General features: G+C 36.3%; 1 protein-coding gene across 9 annotated transcripts; it reads right to left on the bottom strand.

Moving 5' to 3' along the window:
- Positions 1–6,069: 6,069 nt before the first annotated feature.
- LOC127164238 (gastrula zinc finger protein XlCGF8.2DB) lies at positions 6,070–26,839 on the bottom strand. Of its 9 annotated transcripts, none has more exons than XM_051108059.1 (5): positions 26,789–26,839; positions 26,050–26,158; positions 19,133–20,227; positions 17,420–17,527; positions 13,436–14,378 (listed from the first exon to the last, which is right to left on the bottom strand). In XM_051108059.1, exons 4-5 carry the CDS (start codon positions 17,505–17,507, stop codon positions 13,585–13,587), a joined length of 882 nt encoding a protein of 293 aa, XP_050964016.1. In that variant the 5' UTR covers positions 17,508–17,527; positions 19,133–20,227; positions 26,050–26,158; positions 26,789–26,839; the 3' UTR covers positions 13,436–13,584. The 9 variants fall into 9 exon arrangements, with proteins under 9 accessions (XP_050964025.1, XP_050964024.1, XP_050964022.1 ...); XM_051108060.1 differs by lacking the exon at positions 26,789–26,839 and adding an exon at positions 26,647–26,787; XM_051108068.1 differs by lacking the exons at positions 13,436–14,378; positions 17,420–17,527; positions 19,133–20,227; positions 26,050–26,158; positions 26,789–26,839 and adding exons at positions 6,070–7,046; positions 9,194–9,329; positions 26,647–26,658.
- Positions 26,840–27,223: the final 384 nt, after the last annotated feature.

The raw sequence follows: 27,223 nt of genomic DNA, 5'->3' as shown, positions 1-27,223 counted from the left end.
TTCAGCTGTTTTTTCGCCCCTATGATCAAGCCAAATGGTGAAAGTAGTAAGGAACAAAGTATTGAGGCAGCAAAAACATTGGGAGAGGCTCTGAGGAGGATGTATCATTAATTCTTTTTTTTTCTTTTTTCAATTCTTCTTCTTTTTTTTTTTTTTTTCTTTATTTCCCAGTATGAGCATTGTTCTGTTGATATGACAAGAGAGGTGATCATATGCTGCATTATAGAATTCTTCGGGGAACATGCAGGGCACCTCATCAAAGAATTCAAAGTATGCAATCGCAATTTCAATATAACAGAAGTGTGAATTTATATATTGATTTGATTTTCTGTTCAAACAAGTTGTTGAGTTTCAGATCTTCTTGTGACCAATACTTCATAGGTTTTAAGTGTCACTGTGGTTTAATTTTACAGGACAATTAAGACCAGACAGGAATTGAACAGCTTGAGATGGCCGTAATTGTGACCAAGACAGCTACTTCCAGTGACTGTCCAAAGGACATTGGAATTGTTGTCAAGGGGGCGAAAGTTGTTACAGGCCTTGAAGGTGTACCCAAGGCTTGCTGTGTCTCCCTTGGTTTGACATATGCACTGAATCTCCATTATCCCAGGCATCTGAATTGTACCTTTGAGGTACTTCAGAAACTTTTCTTGGAGCTGGATGCTTCAAAGCTGTCAAAGTCACTCAGGTCTAAACTGCTGTATTGGCAAGAAAAGTTGTTCTGCAGACTTGAACTGTTCTCATGTGAATACATGAACAACACGTTGATAAAGAGTAGTCATGTTTACTCTGTCATTGTGATTGTGACCAAAAAAAAAGGCTTCTACAAGTGACTGTTCATTGGACACTAGAATTAAAATTGACTAGGGGGGTTACATTTCTTACTGACCTTGAAGGTGTTCCCAGGGCTTGCTGTGTCCTCTTTTAGACTTTACTGTATGCACTGGATGTCCATAATCCAGGCCACCAAAACAATTCTCTTGGGCCTTCATGCTTCGAAGCTGTCAAACGGCTCTGTCACAAGTCTACACCGCTGATTTATAATGAGATTGAAAGTACTGCTGTTCAAATCTACACTGTTTTAAAATGAGATGGTTATTGGATTAACTAAGACCAGTTGTTCAAATCTACAGTTTTAAAGTGATATTAAAGTGTTATTAGTAGTTTTTACAGTGGTTCAATGTTGCTGAATTTTTATTTTTTGTTGTTAAATGGGGATTTATTTTAAATAATGTACCTGCATTGTGTATTTAAAAACAAACAAACAAACAAAAATTTTAAAACAAAAACAAACTTGTACCTAAAAAGAAACTTTGTTCTGGAGACTTAAATTTATATCTCTTACAAGGTATTGTGGTTTTGGTTTTTGCTATTGTGACTGTTGTTGGCAATAAAACAGAAATTTTATTACATTTAATTAAAAATAATACTAATTTTAAATCAAAACTATTCCTTTAAGTAGTATTCATTAACAGTGCTTCAATTAAATTGTTTAAATTTTAACTTTTTTGTGTGTGCTATTTGCATCTACTTAATTTTAATGGCTAATTTTTAAGAGCTTAATTGATTAAATCTAACTTAATTTTTTACTTAATTTTTTTAGTGTGCTGTATACTTTATAAAGATCATTTGCACTATTCTGGCACATTCTGTATATTTTTTTTTTCTCATTTTGTGTTGTTTGTATATTTGTTGCACAAGACCATTTGCAGTTGTTTTAAAAGTTGCAGTTGTATTAAAAGGCTACAACTTGCTTGGGGAATACAACTTCTCTTACTCCTTCCTGTTGTGGTACGTTTGACACATTATACACAGTGATACAACAAAAACTCAAAAAGCAGTTTTCTCCATCTCCACTATCCAACGGACCTGTATAGCAGCTGTTTTGCGATCCCACATTGGCTGTTGTGAAAGTAGTGATGTAATCATAGCCGTGATCATCCAAATTTTAAATCTTAATTATCAAACATGTCTGATATTAATCAGGGTTACCTGATTTGTGTGTAAGCAGGTCGGGATGTGCAAGATTCGATCTGTGATCGCCGCATATTACCAGATAATCTGTGCCAAACATCGGGACCGATTAAGGTGCTCGACAAGATTTTTGCTCCAATTCTCAGGAGGGGAAAATCTGGCTAAAAATCCTGGAAACACCCCTGGTAAAGTGTGGTTTTGGACGATATCAGCATAAATCCTTATCATTTTTTGGTGCAAATACATTAAAGTAAATTGACATTATCATTGAAGACCAGCAATAATAATTTTAATTTTGATTACATAAAAATGGCAATATATACACACACACGTCAAAGTCAGACATGCCCCTTTGCCAGCTGTGATGCCTGGTTACTGGTTTAAACTTAGCCCAGGTTTTTAAAAGATTTTTGAGTCAGCACATTTTATTAGCTTCAACAACATCAATTGCCAATTAAGTTTAGAATACAATGAATTTAGACCCAGATTATGCAGAGCTGTAATAGCTGCTAATGGTGGACATTTTGATGAATCGAAAATTTAAGTTCTCTCTATGTTTAAACTGTGTTCTCTATGTATAAATGTAATAAAATATGTTTTCGTAGTTTGTGTCGTCCCTTAACAGTGTAAAATTATTACAAAGTAAAAAGGATTCATGCCAATATTGTCCAAAACCCCACTTTTCTAGGGCGTTTCCAAACTTTTGGAGGGCAGTGTATGTACGGAAAATAATGACAATGATGAAATCTAATGAACAACCATGCTAACCAACTCAACAAAGGGAAAAATGTCTAAACTAAACCATACTGTGACAGCTACAGTGTTGTGATCATGTAAACAACACATTGCCATAGTAAAACTAGAATGTGACACAATGTAAATGTGTTTGCTGGGTAGTTTATTCCTTTGATTTGATTAAAAGAAGCTTGGACTAAGGTTTCCCCTTTTGGTATATATATTTAATTAGCTAAAACCTAAAAATTAACCACTGACATCTGCATAAGTTATTTGCTAAAAATGCCATACTACACAAGTCATTCCAAAATAGTAATGGCCCTCTTCTTTCAGATAGTTAAAGTGTCAGGGTAGGAGAAAATAGTATACAAGAGAAGGTGGCATACAATGCTATAGTTTTATGTTTAAAATGCAAATATAATAAGCTTTTAAGGAGGTAATAACCTTAGTCTTGAAAGTTTAAAACACTGATTTTAATTTAAGGTCACAGAACCACTTGAATTAGTTGGGATGGATCTAATAAGCAGGTTAACCCTAACTGAAAATGGCCACCAATATATATGTGTCATGGTGGACTATTTTACAAAATGGTCTGAAGTGTATCCTCTCAAAAAAAAAAAAAAAAAAAAAAAAAAAAGGCAGAACAGGTTGTAGAGTGCACCCTTATTTATTTATTTGTTTGTTTTTATTTTTACAAATTTGGAGTACTGAAGTGACTTTTAACAGATCAGGGAAGAGAGTTTGTCAACAAGGTTGGCTCAACACAAGTCAAGCCAAATAAATAGATATGACCATGAGAAATATCTTAAAAGTTTTGCCCCCTGTGAGAGACTGGGCATCACCAGGAGTCTGTGTTCTCCGTATCATCCCCAGACAAATGGCCTTGTTCACTGAATAAGAGGCACGATTCAAAGGTACATATGAACAGACACATGTTCAGTAGTTTTTAAGCATTTCATGATTTTTTTTTAAAAATTCTTAAATGTCCAAAAGCCTGACAAAAATGGTTGGGGGAAACCTTCGTTATGGCACCTGCATCTGCACTAAGAAAAAAAAAAAAAAAAAAACTAACAACAAAGCTTTCCCCATAATATTTAGTGTTTGGAAGAGAGTCAGGAGAAAGTGTGGAAGTGAAAGATGGAAAAGAGGGCAGGAGGACCACTTCATGGTTGGGAATAAAGTGTTTGTGAAAAATGTCAGACAGCAGAACAGAAAGGGTGAAAAAAATGGACCTAGACATGCTTGGTCCAATTACTATTGTTAACATCGAAGAAAAGGTTCATGTTCGTGGAATAAATATTTTTACATGGCTTTTTAAAAATGCCAGGTAGCCAGTGTTTCATATGCGTTTGGCCAATCAGTGTATACTTATGTTTTGGACACTACGCTGAAATAGAAGCTAATTTAGTTCCCCTAAATACGTTCCTGCAGTCCCAACACCAAAAAAGTGGGTGCTTCTACCAGTAGTTCTAGGAACTATGAAAAGGTTTCTCCAGTGCGAAAGCCGCTTTAGTTCCACTAGGGGTCTGTCAGACCTAAACAGCCCAAACAGTCAGTGTATGACAGTTCTTTCTTCACCTCTTCCCACCTCCACAACACAGAGGCACAAACACAAAAGAACCTGGGCACACCAACTCATTACTCTTGCTTCCGAGACAACTTTCCTGTGTCTAAATATTCGGAAGAACAAGGTAATTATTTTGATGAATCAAAAATGTAAGTATTTTCTATTTATAAGCTGTTTATGTAATTAAATTGGTTTGTGTTGTCCCTTATCAGTGCAAAATGATCACAAATTAAAAAGGATTCATGCCAATATTGTCCTGTTAACAGGGCACAGGAATGTTCCCTGTTAACAAGAACATAATTCTTGATGATGTGTATGCACCACGCAAAACAACAGAGAGGGCTGTAATACCCACAGAAACAGAACTATTCGTGGTTATGACCATACCATGACCCCTGACCATATCATTTATAGTAATTGCGCATGTTTTACAATCTAACAAAATCCTCCTAGAGATTTAATGACATCAACATTATATTTGGTCAGTCTAATCTAAAAGCCTTTGCAAATGTTAAATTGCTAAGATCTCGAGTTTTTGTTAATGAGTGTGTCTGTGATAGCCTGACAAAGTTCAATGTTTTGCCATGTAAAGGGAGTTTACTCAGCCATATAGCCATACAATGTCTAATCTGCCCCAAACTTCACACATTTAATAAGAGTCCTGGCCTGAACACATCTAATCTGGATGGCCAATATTTTGTTATAATCATAGCACCACCTGCTATGCATTAAACATGCAGTGTCCAATCTGCACAATGTGTTCGATCTTACGAAAAAAAAAAAAAAAAAAAAAAAAAGGTCAATAATCTGTAGAAATGTATCACACTGAACATTGAAGTTTACAATCAAGTGTACTAACAACTAAACATTTTGGGTCACTGTGCGTCAATTTAACCAGAGGCCCTCAGATCAAATTTTTGATTTGGCTAAAATTTTTCTAAAGAAACATAGACATGTATAGTGATGAAAACCAAAATATTAAATGTCATTTAATTAAATGGCTTCTGAATCTCACACAGAGATTGATAGGTCTGTGTTGACTTTAGCTATCTTTGTTGCATTATGTGCCAATGGTGACCATTCAAAAATGGGGAAAGAGCACTTTTTCGCCAAGGTTTGCTGGCCTGTAACTCAAACACCCGGTTTCACAGACAAGGCTTAAGCCTAGCCCTAGACTAAAATGTCTGAGCTGTTTCAACTAAAAGAAACTTGCACTGACTGATCTTAAAATATATCAGTGCCTTTATTTTGTCTCAGTATGCACACCGGTAATGTTTTTATCTAAGGCACATTTATAAAAATTACTTAAATGTCCCAATTGAGCTATGACCTAATCCTGGCTTAGGCTAAGCCCTGCCTGTGTAACCGGGCTAAAAAGTATTAAAGATATCTTACATTTTTGACATCTTCATTTTTGTTGTGTCAAAAAATCTACAACTTTTTTTTTTCCTTTCTTTTTTAAGAGAAATGTCTAAAGAACAAATAATCTAAACTAGAAATGTATCTTGTTTTCTTCTGTCAGAACAACTGCATTGAACATACCTGTCTGAGTGCCATAAGTATCCTTTTTCCAAAAATTGCATGCCTATAACTTAAGTAGTAAAGGTGTGGAGAAACATGATCTGGAGCTGAAACCTCTCTGTATCTTTAAGAATGGATAGGATTTACAAAATTAAGATTAAAAATCAATATAATCTTAACAAACAATTTTTCAATGTTTTGTGCATGAAATAGATGCTGACAGTCAAAATGTGCCAATGAAAAAGAGTCACACACAAAGGAAACACAAAGAGAAAGATATATCAAATTTTAGTCAATGATTTCAGCCTTCTAACACAATTTTTTGCTAAGTGGGTCACCAAGATTTTGGTGTTTGGAAACCTTGGAAAATGGGAATGTCACAGAATGAGTTTGTAAACGTTCTAAGTCTTTTTGATATATGAAACATTTCACACTGGATTCACATTTAAAGTCTCTCTCCAGTGTGAAGCCTCATGTGACTGTTAAGGTATCCTTTAAGTTTGCAATCTTTCCACAGATTTCCTTTCTTCACTGTGAACTCTCATGTGAGACTGAAGGTGTGCTTTAAATTTGAAACTCTGTCCACACTCACGGCAAATGAAAAGCTTCTCCCCAGTGTGAATTATAATGTGATCCTTGAGAGTTTTTTTGTTTGTGAAAGTCTTTCCACAGTGATGGCACATGTTCGGCTTCTCTCCGGCGTGAGCTTTTATGTGATTCCTAAGGTGATTTGGGTTTGTGAAACTCACTCCACACTGACGACATATAAAACGCTCCTCTCTTGAATGAATCTTCTTGTGCTTTTTAACAGTTGCTTTATGTCTGAAGCACTTTCCACACAGATCACATGAAAACGGCCTGTCACCGGTGTGACTGTTCATGTGATAGTCAAGGTTTAGTTGTGCGGTGTAGCTTTTTCCACACAGTTTGCAGGTGTAAGGCTTCTCTCCACTGTGAGCTCTCATGTGTCTTTCAAAGCTTCCTTGTTGAGTGAAACTGTTTCCACATTGAGGGCAGGTGAAAGGCCTCTCTCCAGTGTGAATCCTCATGTGGACTGTAAGGTTCCCTTGATGACTAAAACACTTTCCACACTGTGAGCAGATGACACGTTTTGTAACTCTTTTGTAATTGTAATTCTTTCGAACCTTTTTTTGTGAGGAAGTCTCAATCTGTGAACACGATTTTTCTCCAGTACTAGAATCATGATTCTTAAACCGTTCTTTACTCTCCTCCATCAGCGCCATCAGGTCTAGGATGAAAAGAGGAAACAAGTCAAACCCTGTTTAAAAGCAACAGAAGAAAAGAGAACAACAATGGCCCTGCCATTTATTAGGGGGTGTCAAACTACCTGTAGCTGTCAAAAAAATTTAAAGATCTTCAATTAGAGTTGGAGCTAAACTCTGCAGGTTTGTGACATCCCTGGTCTAAATTACTAGACAAAATATTGTCCTTTCAACAATGTTTTTTCTGAAAATCTGCATTTGTGAACATTCAGCGGCTGTGCTCACAAAAGTTATAGATGTATAATGTGGTTGGAACCAAACAAAAAAAGGAAAAAATTATGATATTTAGAATATATGGTTTAGGTAAGGAACATTGGACGACGTTTCCCCAAATATCAACATGACTGCAACGTTACACTGATTTTATACAATATTAGTTAAGTAAACAAGAAGTTCAAATTAAGTGACTTACATTTCAGCCAGTTGAATGAAGGACTAAATGACCCACTCATTTTAACATTCATTTACCGCCACCTACTGGTGGCTTGGTTTCATATTTAAAAGTATTATTGCATTTTTGCATGTTTAAATAATATTTGAAAGCGTATTCTTACAAAATTATTTATGCATTTGAAGTTATTTTATGGCACCTCAGCTTCATCAAACAGTATGTGTAAATACATCCAATGCCACTTAAGATACAGCTTTTGTGTTTCCTGCAGTGTAAAGATCGAGGTTGTCAACACTGATTTCATTTGAATGGTGACAATTCTACAGCTTATTATTCCAACTCAATTAGTTGACACAAGGCAAGAATTTGATGTGACGCATACATTTAAAGAAGTCCACTTCCAAAACTCACTCCCTTGACATTCAAGATGTTCATGTCTTTCTCTTTTCAGGCGAAAAAAAATTGTTTTTTGAGGAAAACATTTCAGGATTTTTCCTCCATATAATGGACTGATATGGTGCCCCGAGTTTTAACTTCCAAAATGCAGTTTAAATGTGGCTTCAAACGATCCCAAATGCGGTTGTAAATGATCCCAGCCGAGGAAGAAGGGTCTTATCTAGCGAAATGACTGGTTATTTTCATTAAAAAATACCATTTAAATATTTTTCAATCTCAAACGCTCGTCTTGCCTTTCTCTCGCTAAACTCTGTGTATTCTGACTAAAACAGTTAGGGTATGTCGAAAAACTCTGATCATATTTTCTCCCTCAACTTCAAAAATCATTTCAAAATCATCCTACATCGCTGCAGAAGACATAGTCTTTACAAAGTGAACATGCAAAGAACATCAAACACCCTTAACAAAAAAGGTAAAACAGTGATATAGGACGAAAACATGAGATTGGAACTGTCATGAAACGAAATAAAACAGTCCAGGCAGAGTAAGACCAGATGAGCGTTTGACATTAAAAATTATATAAATTGTGTTATTTTTATGAAAATAACCAATCGTTTCGCTAGATAAGACCCTTCTTTCTCGTCCGGGATCATTTACAATCGCATTTGTGATCGTTTGAAGCTGCATTTAAACTGCATTTTTGGAAGTTCAAAATCAGGGCACCATATCAGTCCATTATATGGAGAAAAATGCTGAAATGTTCTCCTCAAAAAACTATTTCTTTACAACTGAAGAAAGAAAGACATGAACATCTTTGATGACAAGGGGGTGAGTACATTAAATGTGAATCTTTGTTTTGGAAGTGGACTTCTCCTTTAATAAAATCACAGGGGAAAAAACAAATGCCCATTTATAAACATAGTGGGAAAACATCTGTTTTGTTATATACAGAAACTCCTTTTCAGTTGATTCTTTCTACCTGTTTCCAGCCACAGAGCACTTTATCTTTGTCACACATACACAAAAATCTGAATTGGTACACTAATTTTGGCAGATCTGTTTGGGTGAATGCGATCAAAGTGAGCCAGAAATCCAGCCATGCAAGAAAACATGCAAGATTTTAGTAATCTAAAACATACTTTTAATCTTGGATCTCATTCTTGTAACACAAAATGACCAATAAAGCCTCAAGCACCAAAACTGGTTTAATTACAACACTCGTTGTAATAATATGACATTTTTCATCAATTATCATTCACTTCTGTAGAGCTGGACATTTTCATTATAGATCAAATGACTGATTCAGCTTTGAGAATGAAAACCAACCTATATCGTCCTCATTATCTTCAAACTTCAGACTGAATACTTTTTCAATCCTTATGTCTTCAGTCTCCTCTTTAATAAACGCCATCTTTATAACAGTGTGTCACGTGGATCTCGGTTGCATCACCAGGAGTTTTTCCTGTGTGTTTAAGATGAGAATAATTAACATACATACATAACTAATAAAGCAAAGCAATCTAAGTCTATGGGCTCTAGTTCAAAAACAGTCCAAAAATAAAACAGTCAGTCAAAAACATTTAAAACTAGCATTACAAATTTACAAAATAGGTTAGATATTTAATATTTAGGCATGTATGGTTTACATTCGTACTTATTCATTTACAGATGACATTTAAGTTTGTTTTCCTGAAAACATCTGCAGCTGGTTTGTAAAAGTTGTTGTTACACATGTTTGTTATTTTGAGAAGCACGTATCAACAGCATTTATTGATTTAAAATAGTCGATCATTTTGTTAATCTTTTGCCTCGTACACACATAAAGCCCCGTTTCTGCCGTTGCTACTTGACAGTGACTTAATTCGTGTTTATGATAAACTGACTGACAATATAGGTAGCGAAATGAGACGCACCTTTTCTGTTACTCATGTGAGGATGCGCATTACTCACAGAAAATAACGTGCATTAAGGTTAAATAAACCATTACAATGTCACACTCAATAATAACAATGTTTGCAAAACCTATAAAATTGCTTACATTTATTGCGTTAATTTAAACGCTTAAAAACACAAATCTGTTTTCGGTCAAACCATAACAAATGCCAGAGCGCGGCGGAGCCTTGTGACGTCCTGTCGTCAAATCAAAATAAAAGTTCCCTTCAGCCGAGCACAAAATAGAGAAATTTAGGACTGAATCACAGGTGACAACATGCATATTTAAATAGACGTCGTTTAATTGTGCTGAACATAAGACGAACTACCAAAGAAATTGTATGAGATTCTGTGTAAAAAGACAACAAAAGAATAAAAATGCAATGTGAAATGAAATCTAACATTTTATACTATAATGTAGTTACTATATATCTGATTTTAGAGAAGCAATAATTTTTTTTTTTTTTAATTAAATAGTAAATCAAAATGTGTCCGAAATAAGGGTCCAAAATATAATTTGTGAGTTGCTGCCTATAGTGATTCTTTGATTATTTATTAAACACAAAGACATTTTACACCAGCTGAAATTCTCAAAGCTCTGCAGTGTTCCTTAGTTAATTTTAAATGTATCATTTTTCTTTTACAGGACATCTGAAGCATTAAAGGGGGCCCCTTGTGCCCCTTTTTATAAGCTGTATTATTAGTCTCAGGTGTGTCATAATATTATCATGCTTTACTTTCAAAAGTAACTTTCTCCAACACCGTCCAGACCTTTCAGAAATGTTTAGATTTTGGACACGTCACGTTAACAATAAACGACACCAGTGCAAGAAATTGCAATTTTCTCAGCATCTTCAGATAGAAGCGTTCATTCATTGTTTGTGTCCAGGAGTAAAGAGTCAGAAAAGAGCTTATATGTAAAAATATAGTTTTTCGTCTCAGAAATAGTCTTAATGGCTTCTTTTACTGAACGGAACATAAATAAAACTCATTGTAAAAATGCATTGCTAACCATTTCATAATATCATAATGGATTTGTCATCTTTAGCATTTTTTGTTGACTCAGCTTCTTAGTTCTGTGCCCTAGTATTTACTCAAAGTTGTCTGCCAGGTTTATCAAATGAAAACTACAGTAGTCAACTGAGACCAAGACTTTCAGTCTGTTGTTACTACTCAACCTGCCTTGCATCCCTTTTTTGTCAAAAAGAGATGTACAGCGTAGAAAAATCGAATTCGGATTTAGAGTTACAAATTGTCGAAAGTTATTCTCAACTGGTCTGGCCACGGGACTCATATTTTCCCATAGTTATCAAGCCACAACACATATTAGTGTAGTCTATTAGTCTATTTAAACGTTATCCTAAAATTCAAGGTAAGGCAGTACAAATACCTCTGTATGTCTTTGGTTGAGTGACTCACTCATTAAAACAGTCAAATGCTTTGTTTCTGAATTAATTAATTAATTTATTCATTTGTAACTGCAGGTTAAATGCATCCACATTTGAGTTACATTCAACAGTCTGTGCAAATACATCTAAATGACACTTCATGCAGATTCAATATTTGCGAGAAATGATTTCTTATGTTAGAAGAGTCTTCGCGCCAGATGAAGTGCCTCTTATGCTTACCCAAAAATACAAAATAGAAGAAAGAGTTCAAACTGAACACAATCTTGGCCATTTGCCATCCACTGGTACCCCTTTTCCACCAGCATGAACCAGGTGCTATTTCAGAGCCAGTGCTATTGCCGGTTCGGAATGGCAAGCCTTCTAAGAACCAGTTTGCCTTTCCACAAGCTAGAGAGCCACCACAGAGCAAGGTCTTACATAACTGAATACGTGTCAGCTTTCCCAGCAGCGCCAAACACAAGCATCACGAGAGCATTAGGAGAGCAGACATTCGTTTAAGCTTTTGAATTGCTCTTGCTGTACTTCGACGCCATATGCTGACCAAGCCTAATAATCAACAATGGCAATGTTGCATTTCTACTGATGTTCAAGGCTTTGCAAACCTATATTTGCATCCAAACAAAGTGAATCCAACATATTCGTGTTTAGCAGTGATTTCAAAAATGTCAGTTAAAAGTTTCTTGTTGGTCCTGGTAACCCAGCCCCTGATGTAAGCGGTTTTTACTTCTAGACCAGCAATGTTTTGGTGCCACTTACGAACCACTTTTCCTGGTTCAGAGCTGGTGCGTTAAGTGTCGAAAGACAAAGTGATTTGAAACTAGGCTCCAGCTCTGAGCCAGCACTCAAACTGCCTTTGTGGAAAAGGGGTATGAGTAACTCCTCCATCCATCTATGCCCCAACCAAGCATTCCCATCTGGATACTTGGGTCTAGAAATTGACTTAAATATGAGGAAAGGAGGAAGTGGTTCTTTGCAATTTCAGGTATGTGGATTAGGGAAGCTAAAATGCATTCTTGTTGCTCCCGTACGCATTAACAGTACGTTTTCAGTGCATGATTCAGTCTATTAAAATACATTTAAAATTATCATGAATTCAAGACATGGGAACAGTAACTGTATAGATTCACTCCACTTCATCTAGAGTGCCATTTTCATTACCATCATTACAAATGTGATACTGATATTGAACAGTTCAATAGACAAGAATTAAGAGACTTACATTACAGATGCCATATTGCCTGTATTTGCTCTATTTCGCTAACAAAAATCATTCCAAACACAGCCACAGGACTGTTTTGCATCTCTGAGCAACATGACTGTTTTGATTCAAGTTTAAATGGTTCAGTTCAATTGCAATGGTTTTAGTTACACATTTAAAGTATCAAATATCAGTATTGACTGTTATATGTTTAAAATATCAGAACATTATTTATGCATTTAAATGCATTCATGCAGGTTAAATGGATTCAAGACCTGCATTAAATAGTGTGTAAATACATCTAAATGCAACTTCAGATGCAGCTTCAATGATTCCTCTTCATTGCAAAGATGAATTTTGTTGATACTGATTTAATTTGCTTGGTAAAGAATTTGACTCAAAAGATAATGCACACTTTCTAAAGTTAAAATGGCCATAAAAGGTCAAAATCAATTTAAACTTATTTTTTAAGACTGATTACTATCACTGTGAACTGACCACCATACAGACTATGAAAAATATTTTAAAAAATTAAGAATCAGCTGTCCATGGTGGCCCTTAAGATTCCAGCACCATAACACACTCAGCAAAATATTGTCCAATTATCATTACCGTTATCGTCAACGTTTTAAGGCAAGTCTAATCAAAAATGGCCTATCTGTGTTAAACCAAACAAGTCCCATGCTGCTTGGAGAATCCCATAAGCAATTATTTTGAGATGCATTGGTTGACAACCCTGCAAAAGCCAGTGTCTGTAAGTAAAGGCGTTGAGAAACATGATGAGCTGAAATTTATCCATATCTTGAAGAATGCATAGGATTTACAAAACAGGTAAATTTTTACCCCCCAAAAAACCCCATCCCAGATCAAAAAGATTTTGATTTCAAAAAAAAAAAAAAAAAAAAAACACAATGACAGGTTTACCTATTGTAGTCTATCCATGTTTTGTGCATGAAATAGATGCTGACAGTCGAAATATTCCAATGATGAAGAGTCACGGTCAGGCAGATGAAGAAGAGGAGACATGGATGCAGCTCTTAATACTTTAATTTCAAAACAAAACAGTAAACCCACAAAGAGGAAGAAATGTCACTCTATCAGTAACACAAAATTTGGTGTTTGGAAACTTCGTTACATAGAGGAACCTGATAATGTTACAGAACGAGTTTGCAAATGATTCACATTCGAGGTCCCTCTCCAGTGTGAAGCCTCATGTGACTGTTAAGGTCTCCTTTAAGTTTGCAACCCTTTCCACATATTGGGCAGGTGAAAGTCGTTTCTTCACTGTGAACTCTCATGTGAGTCTGAAGGGTTTTTTTAGATTTGAAACACTGTCCACACTCGGGGCAGGAGAAAAGCTTTTCTCCAGTGTGAATTATCATGTGATCCTTGAGGGTTCTTTTGTTTGTGAAAGTCTTTCCACAGTGATGGCACATGTTCGGCTTCTCTCCGGCGTGAGCTTTTACGTGAATCCTAAGGTCATTTGAGTCTGTGAAATTCACTCCACACTGACGACATATAAAACGCTCCTCTCTTGAATGAATCTTCATGTGATTATTAATGGCTGCTCTATGTCTGAAGCGCTTTCCACACTGATCACATGAAAACGGCCTGTCACCGGTGTGAGTGTTCATGTGACAATCAAGGCTTATTTGCGCTGTGTAGCTTTTTCCACACAGTTTGCAGGTGTAAGGCTTCTCTCCGCTGTGAACTCTCATGTGTCTTTCAAAACTTTCTTGTTCAGTGAAACTGATTCCACACTGTTGGCAGGTGAAAGGCCTCTCTTCAGTGTGACTCCTCATGTGGACTTTAAGGTTTCCTTGATGACTGAAACACTTTCCACACTCGAGGCACATGGCACGATCATGAACTCGAGACTTTTCAGTCTGTGAACAACTAAAAGACTTTTCTCCAGTACTGGAATCATTATTCTTATAACGTTCTTTACTCTCCTCCATCAGCGCCATCAGGTCTAGGATGAAAAGAGACAAACACAAGTTAAATCCTATTTAAAAACAACAGAAGAAAAGAGAACAATGGCCCAAATGGCCCTGCAATTTAATAAGGAGTGTCAAAATCAGCTTGGGGAGGATATAAAATATTAGAAAAAAATATTGTCCTTTTAACTATGTTCAGTTCTGCAGAAAAACTGTATTTGCTAACAGCATCACTTAGGATTTAAGCGCCATTGTTAAACAAAAACTGTGCTTACTAAAAGTTACATTTCTTCTAGAGCTATTAGATCTTCAACAGCATAGATCACACCATTCTGTGTCCTAATATGGTTGACCACTTTGTGCAAATGAAGAGAGTCATCAAACAAAAGTATGGAGTGCCACAAGGCTCGGTATTAGGTCCTCTGTATTTCTTCTTGTATATGTTTTATCTGAAAGATATTATTAGATTCGATTGGAAGTAGATTAGATTAGATCTGAAGGAAGATGTGATCAAAAAAGAAAAGTTGTCCTTTACTATTGTAAAAAAAAAAAGAAAAAAAAAAGAAAAAAAAAGAAAAAAGTACTTTAAACCTTAGATGCAACGTTGCCAATCTGCGGTTTTCCCGCTGAATTAGGCTACTTTATCTCTGTTCCTGCAGCTTGTTTTTCAAGTCCACGGGTTGAAGCGACCACAATAAAGTTAGATTTAGCCCCTGAAATGTGAACTGTACCAGGGGAACCCCTGGTACGAAAACAAACAAACAAACAAACAAACGCATGTATTTTACCCTCTAGCACGATTGGGTTAGTTTTGAGTAGCAATTGGGTGGGTTTTGTTGTGAAAACCTGACAACTCTGCTTAGAGCTCCTTTAAGCACAAGATGATCAATGAAGTTTCAAAACACCAAAAGCAGCTCATACTAATTCAGAGTTCTCTTTAACAGAAAAAAATTGCCTTTTCATTCATTCATTCATTCATGGTTGCAGTTTTTTAGTTAAATTTTTTAAGTGCTGTTGTTTAAAAAAAATGCTGTATATACCATCATTTTAATAGAAGTTTATTTGTGTGTGTATGACTTATGCCATTTGTTTGTGTCCATGCATCTTCAATGACACAATCTACTCTGATCAGTGGATAAATGTGTTTTAGAAGCAGCTGAAATGTAGAAAGTACTTTAATTCTTGGCAACTATAATAGTAAAAGCATGGACAACATTTTCAAAATGACTTCACATACAGAACAGTGGCTACATTTATTTAGCATTCATGTAAACACTACATTCAGATTCATTAATTAGACTAAATTCCATCCAACTGAACCAAACATTGTGCATGTAAACATGCATGGTTTACATGTAACCGGTATGGAAAGTATTATGTTGCTTTGCATCTCCTCTTCCCTGTGTCTGCATGGGATGGGTGGGTTTCTATTAAGCTCTGATTAATCCAATTTCATCTCTGCTTTAAAAATCACTTTTATAGGTAGTTATTCTGTTTAAATCATATCTGTAACTTTAAGTGTATATTTGATTATTTTTGTAATTTCACCAAGTTTGCTTGGTTTTTGGAACTGCAATGCACTTTGTGTTCACCTTACAGAAATCAGAAAGGGTGAGTTCACAGTGTACAGTACTCATGTCTTGTCAGGTATGCTGTTTTGTTACAAACGTTAAATTAATTTCACTGCTTAAACATTTCGCTTCTCGTCCCTTTCTCTGCATGAGAGAAAAACGAGAAAGGGCGAGTTCACACAGGTAAAATACTCTTCTTTAATCTCTGACAAGATAAGAGTACATCTGTCATCTCAGTGAACAACAACAACAACAACAACAACAACACACAATGCAGACAACACCAGTCGCAAATGCATGCCTGACAAAGTGATTGCTGTTGTTTGACTTTTTCCCTTGTTTTAAACGCTTTATGTAAATAGAAGTCACCTATGTACTCATGCTAGAAACATGCTTGTAATTTGTCAATGTAAATCAAGTCAGCGTTTTAAATGTGAATGGTGTTTTGTGTGTTGATTTGAACTGTTCAATTCTGTTTGGAGAAACTTACTGTGGTTCATTTTCATCTTGGTTTGAAAAAGTCATTTGATTCCTTAAACACTCAGGATTCAGATTAATGTTATTAATGTTATTAATGTTATTAATCTGGAGGCAGCCGTGGCCTAATGGTTAGGGAGTCGGGCTTGTAACCGAAAGGTTGTGGGTTTGAGTCCTAGGTCTGGCAGGGATTGAAGGTGGAAAGAATAACCAGCGCTCTTTCCACCCTCAATACCACGACTGAGGTGAGTCCCTTGAGCAAGACACCGATTTCCCCCAACTGCTCCCCGGGCGCCGCAGCGATAGCAATATGGCTGCCCACTGCTCCGTGTGTGTGTGCATGTTTGATCACTTCTCACTACTGTGTGCACTTGGATAGGTTAAATGCAGAGCACAAATTCTGAGTATGGGTCACCATACTTGGCCACACATCATGTCCTTATTGCTTGGATAATCCTGAATTAAACGTGAAGGCTTGTTTTCTTTGTTTTCTCCCTGATCAAAAGTTAATAAAGCAGTGGTTTATCAGGGGAAGTTAGGAACTTCTCTGCTTGACTTTTGAACTATTGTGGTTCTTCTAACATTGTTCCAGTATGATTAAATGTTTACTTTTTGCTATCTGCTAAACGATTTGATGTCAGTGGAAAGATTATAGATTTGTTTTACAAATCTATATGAACAATGTAACTTGCTGATCAGTCATATATTCTTGGTTTGCTCTAAAAATGACATGAAAAAGGACATTATAGGTTTAATGTTACACTCCATCATTTAATTGTGTGGGCTACTGATCTACTATTTTTTGTAATTTAATGCATGACGTGTCGTAATAACAAATGTCCAGCATGTATGCAGAATTTTCTCAGGTTCACTTGAAGGCAGCATTAGTATTTGTTCAGTCCACATTTAAAATAAAACTGCTTGAATACAACACTCATCTGACATTCTTCAAAAACATCATTTCTGTAAAGCTGGGCATTTTAATAAAGATCAAATGAGTGAGTTCAGCTTTCAGAATGAAAACCAACCTATATCGTCGTCATCAGGATCTTCACATTTCAGACTGAATACTTCTTCAATCTTGATGTCTTCGCTCTCCTGTTTAATAAACGCCATCTTTATAATCACCACTTTCTCTGTGTTTAAGAGAAGAATTAACAGATAAATGCATAAAAAAACACATCCATTCCAAACTAGCACTAGAAATGAACCAATACGTTAGACACTAAATATTTAGGCGTGTATAGTTTACATATAATAGTTCACTTTCATGAAAACATTTTCAGTTGGTTTGTAAAAGTTGTCATTAAACATGTTCGTGTTTGTTGTTCTCCTTGTGTTGAGCTGCAAGTCTCATCAGCATCCACTAATTCAAAACATTAAATAATTTTAATTATTTGGTTTAACTGACTCCTACATGCAAAAGCCCCGTTTTTGCGGTCACTGATTGACAGTGACTCAATTCGTTTATGCGAAATTCACTGACACGGAGAGAAATTAAACGCACCATTTCTGTTACTGAAGTGCGGATGTGTTTTACTTGCATATAACGAGCATTAACCTTACTATAATGTCACATTCAGCAGTAACATCCCTTGCAAAACCTATAAAATTATTGTACTGCGTCAATCTAAACGCTTAAAAACACAAACCTGTCTTTAGTCGAATCACAACAAATGCCGGAGCGCGGCGCAGCCTTGTCACGTCACGTCGCCAAAACAAAATAACAGTCCTGTTCACCCGCGCACAAAAAGGAGGAATTTATAATTGAATTATAGGTGAAATACATATTCAACACATGTCGTTCAATTGTGTGCTGAACATACGAAGAACTACCAAAGAAATTGTGTGAGACTGTCTGAAGGGCAAAACAATTTAATGAAATGAAATGTAACCATTTATATTAGACATCTAATACAATGTAATGTAGCCATTATATCAGATTATAGAGGCAATAAAAACTAATTAAAAGTTTAATTAAATAGTAAGTCAAAAATATACAAATAAAATGTCTCAATAGCCATTTTATATTGCTTTTGAAGTGTCTCTGTAGCCTGTTCTGTTCCTCCAGAAGCATCTTGAGTTTGAAGATTGTGAAGTTCTGCCTCTTTCTCTGAAGTATACTTATATAAAGGTTTCTCAGGATACTTTTTTAGGACATTGATAGCAATTCTTTCCACCCAAAGAGGTGTTTGTATGGCTCATTTCCATGCATGCACGTTGAGCCATCCTTTAAAATTGTGCAATTATAATGAAATCTTGGGTCTAGAAATTGATTCAAATGATGATGAAAAGACGAAGAAGTAAGTGGTGCAATTTCAGGCAGATTAGGGAAGCAAAAAATGTATTCAAGTTGCCTCCAGTTAATAATTAAGGCACCCTAAAAATTATTAGTCTTCGATATTTTCAAGAATAGCCTGTGTTAAACTAAACAAGTCTCATGCTGTTGGGAGAATCCTATAAACAGATTATTTTGAGATATGTTGCTAATTTAGTTGGCCAAGTGCATGAGAGTTGACAACCCTGCAAAGGCAAGAGTTTAAGTAAAGGTGTTGAGAAACAATGATCTGGAGCTGAAACTTGTCCATATCTTGGAGAACGCATAGGATTTACAAAACAGGTTCATCAAAATATACATAAATAAATAGCCTATGCCTGATCAAAAGGAAAATTATGATTATAAAAATAAATAAAGTCAATCAATCAATCAATCAATAATAAAAGATGAAGTACATGCTGACCGTCAAAATGTGCCAATGAAGAAGAGACATGATCAGGTAGATGAGGAAGAGGAGACTTGGATCTGGATGCAGCTCTTAATACTTTAATTTCAAAATAAAACAACAAACCCAACAAACAGGAAACCTGCAAAGAGGAAGAAATGTCACTCCTTCAGGCAATGATTTCAGCCAATTCCATCACCAAGAATTTGGTGTTTGGAAACCTCATCACACTGAGGAACCTGGGAATGTCACAGAATGAGTTTGTATATGATCTTTCAGGTTTTGGATATGTGAAACATTTCACACTGGATTCACATTTAAGATTTCTCTCCAGTGTGAAGCATCTTGTGACGTAAGGTTTGCAACTCTTTCCACTTAATGTGGAGGTGAAAGGCCTTTAACTTTGATGTTTCTTCACATTTATGTGAATCTGAAGGTTTTTCTTTAATTTGAAACTCTGTCCACACTCAAGGCAGGAGAAAAGCTTCTCTCCAGTGTGAATAATCATGTGACCCTTGAGGGATCTTTTGTTTGTGAAGGTCTTTCCACAGTATTGGCACATGTTCGGCTTCTCTCCAGCGTGAGTTTTTACGTGACTCCTAAGGAGATCTGGGTCTGTGAAATTCACTCCACACTGACGACATATAAAATGCTCCTCTTTTGAATGAGTCTTCATGTGATTAGTAATGTTTTCCTTATTTTTGAAGCGCTTTCCACACTGATCACATGAAAACGGCCTGTCGCCAGTGTGACTGTTCATGTGGCAGTCAAGGCTTATTTGTTCTGTGAAGTTCTTTCCACACAGGTCACAGCTGTAAGGTTTCTCTGTGGCATGAACGCTCATGTGTCTTTCAAAGCTTCCTTGTTCAGTGAAACCAGTGATTCCACACTGTTGGCAGGTGATAGGCCTCTCTCCAGTGGGAACCCTCATGTGGACCCTCATGTGGACTTTAAGGTTTGCTTGATGACTGTAATACTTTCCACACTCTGGGCAGATGACACGTTTTCTAAATCGAGAGTTTTCAGTCTGTGAACAACTAAAAGATTTTTCTTCAGTACTGGAATCATTATTCTTATACCGTTCTTTACTCTCCTCCATCAGCTCCATCAGGTCTAGGATGAAAAGAGACAAATACAAGTCAAATCCTGTTTTAAAGCAACAGAAGAAAAGAGAGCAGCAATGGCCCTGCCATTTATTAAAGAGTGTCAAACTCAGCATGTGGAGAGTTTAAATCAAATATGCTCCAACACACCTTCCTGTAGTTTTGATTCAATTAGAGTTGGAGTTAAACTCTACAGGTTTGTGGCATCCCTGGTTTAAAATATCGTCCTTTCAACAATGTTCAGTTTTGCAGAAAAAGTATTTGCAAACAGTATCAGTCAGGATTATAGCCTCATTGTAAAACAGAAACTGTGCTTACTAAAGTTATATTTCTTCTAGAGCTATTAGATCTGCAACAGCACAGATCACAACATTCTCATGAATAGCTGTAGAAACACTAAAGTATGGAGTGCAACAAGGCTCTGTATTAGGTCCTCTGTTTTTGTCCTTGTATACGTTTTCCCTGAGAGATTATCATTATTAGATTTCACTGTTACCCCAGTAGCACACAGTTTTGGATTTCACAACTTGTGCACAAGAATATGTGTGCGGTCATAATGATGACAGTATCTCACAAAATAGCTCCGGCACGGTTAGCACTCACTACAATGTCCTAATTGAACCATTGCCTAATTCTGGCTTAACCCCAGCCCCGTCTATGAAACCAGCCCTGTGTGCTTTAAGAAAAAAAAAAAAATCCCTTACTTCGCAAAAAACGCTTACGCTTACTTGAGGTGTTTTTTGAATTGTGCGAAAAAGGGTTAATGCAAATAACGGGAGATGGAAACACATTTTGTGAATTAACTCCACACGCACCAGTGATGGGGACTCGAGTTTGAGACGACTCGAGTAAGTCGCACACACAGTGACTTCAGACTCGACTTGAGACTCGTCCTCGAAAGACTTCAGACTCGACTCGGACTCGAGCTGCGGGACTCGCGAACAATGTTTATTTTTAGGAAACAACTGATGAGCTCGCTGTTATTCCCCTCCATCCATTACCTATAACCTGTCCATGTAACACGTAACGTGTATCTGCTGCGCGCAGCGCGACCACACATTTTTTTATTTTTTTTTATTTTATGCGCAGCCGCCACACATGAGAGGACAACGAACAAAAAACGAGCATCATGTGCGACTGACCCGATCAGCATATTTGTGTTTGCGCTCAGGGGAGATTTAAAGGTTTCTACGTGTTTTTGCAACGTTCAGTAATGTATCACATACATTTTACGAATTCTTTCATAAAGTGTAGAGTGTGTGTAGAGTGTTACATAGAGAGAGTGTAAATAAGAGACTGATTAGTAACAGTATAGACAGTGTCGTTATAATAGAGCTTTGTGATATCGCGAACTAAGCTTTTACTAATTTTAAGGGAGTTTGTAAATGAGATACTGATTTAATACAGCAGTTAAATAAACAAGATGTTATTATTAAGTGACTTACATTGTTTGACTATAACACTATTGCCTGATTTTGCTCTATTTCGTCGTCAAAAGTAGTCTGAAACAAGTCACAACTGAGCCGCTGCGCATCTCCATTCAAACACAGCGGTGTTTCGTTTATGAATGAACTCGTTTTTAAAACGAATCTAGTGAAATGATTCAATTTCCCATTCATAAAGACAGTCACTCTTTATTCCTAAATGAAGCAGCAGTTCGAACGAATCAAATGAATGATATGATTCAGTAATTAAATCAGTCTCTTGCCGCCACCTGCTGGCAGTTGTTTAAATCATTTAACATTAACTTAAAAGTAAAGCATTCTTGGTGTTTTTGTCATGTTGCAATAGCCTGTTTACACTGATTATATACCAAAATCAAAGCTGATACTGTATGCTAATAGATAAAGGAGTCATTACAACATATTACATGCTTTGAATTCCTTATATATAGCTATGCAGTGTTGGATGGGTCGCTGTACGTGATGCAACACTTATTATAACCAGAGACTTAATATAATAAAGAGACTTGAGACTTGACTTGGACTTTAGCTCAGAGACTTGAGACTTGACTTGGACTCTAGCTCAGAGACTTGTGAGCATCTCTGACACGCACCAAAAAAAAAGTAATGTGACTGTGTTATGGGACAGGATAACTTGACTAACTAACAGACTGATCTCATTGCACAGCATCTGAAATGTTGTTATGGTCATTCTAAGATGCCTGAGCATAGTCTGCCGTCAAAGTATTTTTGTACAACTGCCACAAAGAACTGTATTACAAGACTGCGTTTCCAAACAGCTGGCATCTGCCTCCAACAGCAATGACTGCTTGTATTGTTTTGTCTGCTCCCTCTGAATCGCAAGTAATTTATTATGTGTGAAAATGATGCTTCTCCTATTTTTCTTAGTGATATATTTAGTGACAAATTATCAGGAAGTATCAATTTTGTTCTCTTTGAATCATTAGATGGAAAGTGCACATATTCGCAAATTATTTAAGCAATATTCCAGTTTTGCACACAAAATAAATTCACAATTTTGAATGGAAACCCAGCTTGTGAAATGGCCACGGTAAAAGTTTGCATCTTGATAAGACTGCTCATTAAAAGGTAAGTCCCTCAGGATTAGGTTTGGGTATCAAAAATTGATTCAGATTCTGGAATCAGATACTTCTTGTGAACTTAAAGTGCCCCTATTATGCGTTTTCAAATATGATCTTTCATGCAGTGTGTCATGTAGCTGTATGTGAACATAAACTATCTGCAAAGTTGTGAAGCCGACAGTGCACGATACATAAAGTTATTGTCTATCAAAAAAAAGAGTCGACTCACATTTGCCTGAACCAGTCGTCAGGAATTCAAATCTTTCTTTGTTACGGCCACACGTCACGAAGTAACAGATTTGCATAATGTCCGCCCACGTTCTACGTCGCGAACAACTTGCCCGCCCATAAATTACCATTGCTTTACCTCACATGGAAATTTACATGTACATTATACGGAAGACGCTGTATCCTACGCTGTGAGTAAAACTGTTTTATATTCACTTCCAAAAGATGAATCTACAAAGATTGTATTTTCTAGCGATCATTCAAAATAGGTAGTTGTGTATGTTGTTGTGTAACAACCCTGCACATGTCATGCTAACTGGCTAAATCACGCTTCTGTAGTTCTGTTGTTCAGCTGTGGACCCACTGTAGTCTGACAATTTGTGATTGATGCAGCTTGACTGTCTGTCTGTCTCATTAGTTTAAGTAATGATAAAGGATGGCGCACGAAGCGGCTTTCACACCGAATGCGGAAAGCGCTGTGCTATGAAACCCATTCGTTTTAATTGCTTCCGCCCTGCGAGGACGGCTTGTTTCGGTCTCGAACAAAGCGGACGCGCCGCGGACAAAGTTCAAATCAGTGGTTCAAATGAACTTTTGCCGCTGTGCTCTGAAGGGCTGCACTGAACCCAGCGGCCAGCGCAGCACTTTCCGCGTTCGGTGTAAAAGACGTTTAATGCATTATACAATGTTGAAGTTTACAACATAGAGGTGTGCCCGGTTCGGTTATAAAAGCAAATTGTGAGCACTTTCCACGGTAGCCCGTGCTAACTTGTCAATCAGCCACTTCAGCCGTTTCATCGTCAGACTCTGGCTCGAATTGGTATAGTAAAATCAATGCCATCTTTTCTATGTATTGACAAGTATCCAGGACTGTCAGTCAGTTATGGCAATGGGCGTTTCGTTCTCCGACACGCTGTACGCGGTAAACCAATCATAAAGGACTGTGCCATCTGACCAAATCACAGCAGTGAGGGCTCATGGAAAGGAGGGATTTAGAGAGACTGATTCTTCGAACTGCTTCGCACGAGTCGTTTAGGAATCATTTAGAAATGGGGTAAAATTAAATCTATTTTTGGAGAAAACTAAAATGTTTTTTGACTTTGCATACATGTAAACCTGTTTTGGGAGTCTATTAAAACAATATTAGCAACCTTTAAAATGGCATAATAGGGGCACTTTAAAATTTCTATTCCGCCTATTGATTCCTATGTGTGGTTCTTTATTATTATTATTAGATGTTTTCATCTGTGAAGACCCGACCTAGCAATCTGCCAGGACCTTGCTCGCTAATCTAAGTGCACAATGCTTCAAAGAATGGCTACACGTGTGATCAGAAATCGAAAAAGCAAAGTATAATATTTGTGATAAGCTAAACATGTTGCAATAGAGGTGTCACCACCAATATGACAAAGCATTTTAATTTAACAGACTGTTAAAGATCACAAACAGGATTAAAATACCAACGTGATTCTGTTCCTAAATTACAATGATTCATCCGTTTGATTCCTCAACCTTTTCTTCTGTACAATCATACTAGTGCGATTTGAACACTCAAATATGCGTTTGTGCTGCCACTGACCTAGAGAGAGCCACTGTCATGTAGGCAATATGAACAGTTTCACAGTCTTTTCAACTACACAGTTCAATACTTCTGTTACAAATAATCACAGAAGTACTGGGATACAAGTTAATAGTCTGGATATAAACTCGGTAGAGTCTGGATATAAACTACGGTAGAGAATTTCCAAATAATGTTAAAGATTTATCGATTACGTCGTTATGTCAGTAGATGGTGAAAGGGGGCTGCTAATAATGTATTTGTCTTTGATTATTCATTCAAAAACACTGATTCATCCAGTAATGAACCAAACAAATCTTGAGTGAATCACTGAATCATTCACCTATAAATTAGGCCTACATGTGATTTTGTTTAATGTCTTTTGTTCTTCAAAATCGTAAGAGAACCACAACTTCCATTTAACAACAACAACAACAACAACAACAACAACAACAACAACCATCCAATTTATCCAGAATCACGCAGCTCTATTTTGCAAAGAGCTCTTAAGTGAATCTTGTTTTTGTTTTTATGTAGTCTCTTGATTTTTGTTCATGGTATTCACCTGCAACTAAATTTTTAGCGAAAAAGAAACAATAAATATGCTTGATATCATCTTTTATTCGCATTGGAATTAAAACTAGAAATCGAAAAGAATCAGAATCAATAAGCGGAATTGGAAGTGATAAAATTTTAACGATACCCAACCCTACTCGGGATTGAATGCAAAAATCAAAACAAACTCTGCATACTTCAGAGGAGCTTGCAAGGTGTCTAAATTGAAGTGTTGCTTTGAAATGTTCAGTTTATATTGGCTACATGTTCACACAGCAGCAGAAACGTCAATTCTGTTTGGAGAAACTTAATGTGGTTCATGTTCATCTTGGTTTGGAAGAGTCATTTGATTCCTTAAACTCTCAGGATTCAGATTTTAAAAGGTTACTGCTTGGATAATCCTGAATTAAAGGTGAAAGGCTTGTTTTCTCCCTGATCAAAAACTAAACGGTCATTAGAGCAATGGTTTATAAGGGGAAGTTAGTAACTTTATGGCTTGACTTTTGGTTCTTCTAACATTGTTCCAGTATGATTAAATGTTTACTTTTTTTTAATTATTATTATTAAGTATTAAATGGAAAAGCATCTGCTAAACAATCTGATATCAAAGATCATAGTTTATGAGTGATGTAACTTATACAAACAGTAAATGAATGGGTGTGCTGATTGGTCATATTTTCATGATTTCCTTAAGAATTTTTTTTAATGTTTTGGACAAAAATTGAATGAGTGATGTAACATAATAAATTATACAAACAGGTTCACTTGAAGGCAGTATTAATATTTGTCTGGTCACTCGATCTCAACATATCGGTCCACATTTAAAATAAAACTGCTTTAATACAACACTCATCTGACATTCTTCAAAAAAACCATTCATTTCTGTAGAGCTGGGCATTTTAATGAGTACGAATTGAGAGTTCAGCTTTGAGGAAGAAAAACCAACCTATATCGTCGTCCTCAGGATCTTCAAATTTCAGACTGAATACTTCTTCAATCTTGATGTCTTCACTCTCCTGTTTAATAAATGCCATCTTTATAAATCACCACGTTCTCTGTGTTTAAGAGGAGAAGAATTAACAGATAAATACATTAAAAAACCAAACTAAATCTCTGGGTGCTTCTCAAACAGCTCCCTAGTTCAGCATAGTGTAAGGGAGTCAGTCAAGAGTGAGAGTTAATGGACTTAAAATGACCTGATTAACCAAAAACATTAAAAACCAGCCCTATAAATTAACACAAGGGTTAGACACTTAATATTTAGGTGTATATCACATTTTACAGTCCAATTTCCCAAAACATTTGCAGTTGGTTTGTAAAAGTTGTCGTTACACATGTTTGTGATTGTTTTTCTCCTAGTTTTGAGCAGCAGGTCTCATCAGCAGCCATTGATTTAAAACAGTGAACTGCCTTGTTAATCGTTTGATTAAACTGACTCGTAAATACATGAAGCCCCGTTACAGGCATTACTACTTGACAGTGACTTAATGCGTGTTTACGATACAGTGACTGACACTATGACAGGGAGCAAAATGAGACGCACCTTTTCTGTTACTATCATGCGAATATGTTTTACCCACAGAAAACCTTTAAGCATTACAATGCCGCATTCAACAGCATCGCTTACAAAGTCTATAAAAATGCTTAAATGGGTTGCATTCATGTAAACGCTTAAAAACACAAACCCGTCTTTAGTCGAATCACAACAAATGCCGGAGTGCGGCGCAATCTTGTGACGTCATGTCGGCAAACCAAAACAAAAGTCCACTCGAACTCAAAAGAAAGGCATTTAGAGTAATTATAGGTTAAATGCATATTTAACTACGTGTCGTCTAATTGTGTACAGAACACTGAGACTCTGTACAAATATTAATAATAATAATAATAATAATAATAATTATTATTATTATTATTATAATAAAGTAAATGAAATGAAATGAAAGCCAGACCTAATGCAATGGATACTAAGCCAATTAAGTTGGTAATGAATTCAAATCCCGTGCTCAACTGCATATTGTTAGTGGAACTAATTTTATTTTACACATATATTAAATAAAGAAATAAACTGCGGGGTTCCATGCACGTTTGTGGTGTTATAGAGCAGCTGTGTAAACGGGGCT

Source organism: Labeo rohita, chromosome 4 (assembly GCF_022985175.1).
Source record: "Labeo rohita strain BAU-BD-2019 chromosome 4, IGBB_LRoh.1.0, whole genome shotgun sequence".
Classification (NCBI taxonomy): Eukaryota; Metazoa; Chordata; class Actinopteri; order Cypriniformes; family Cyprinidae; genus Labeo; species Labeo rohita.
This window is presented reverse-complemented; position numbering and strand designations above follow the sequence as displayed.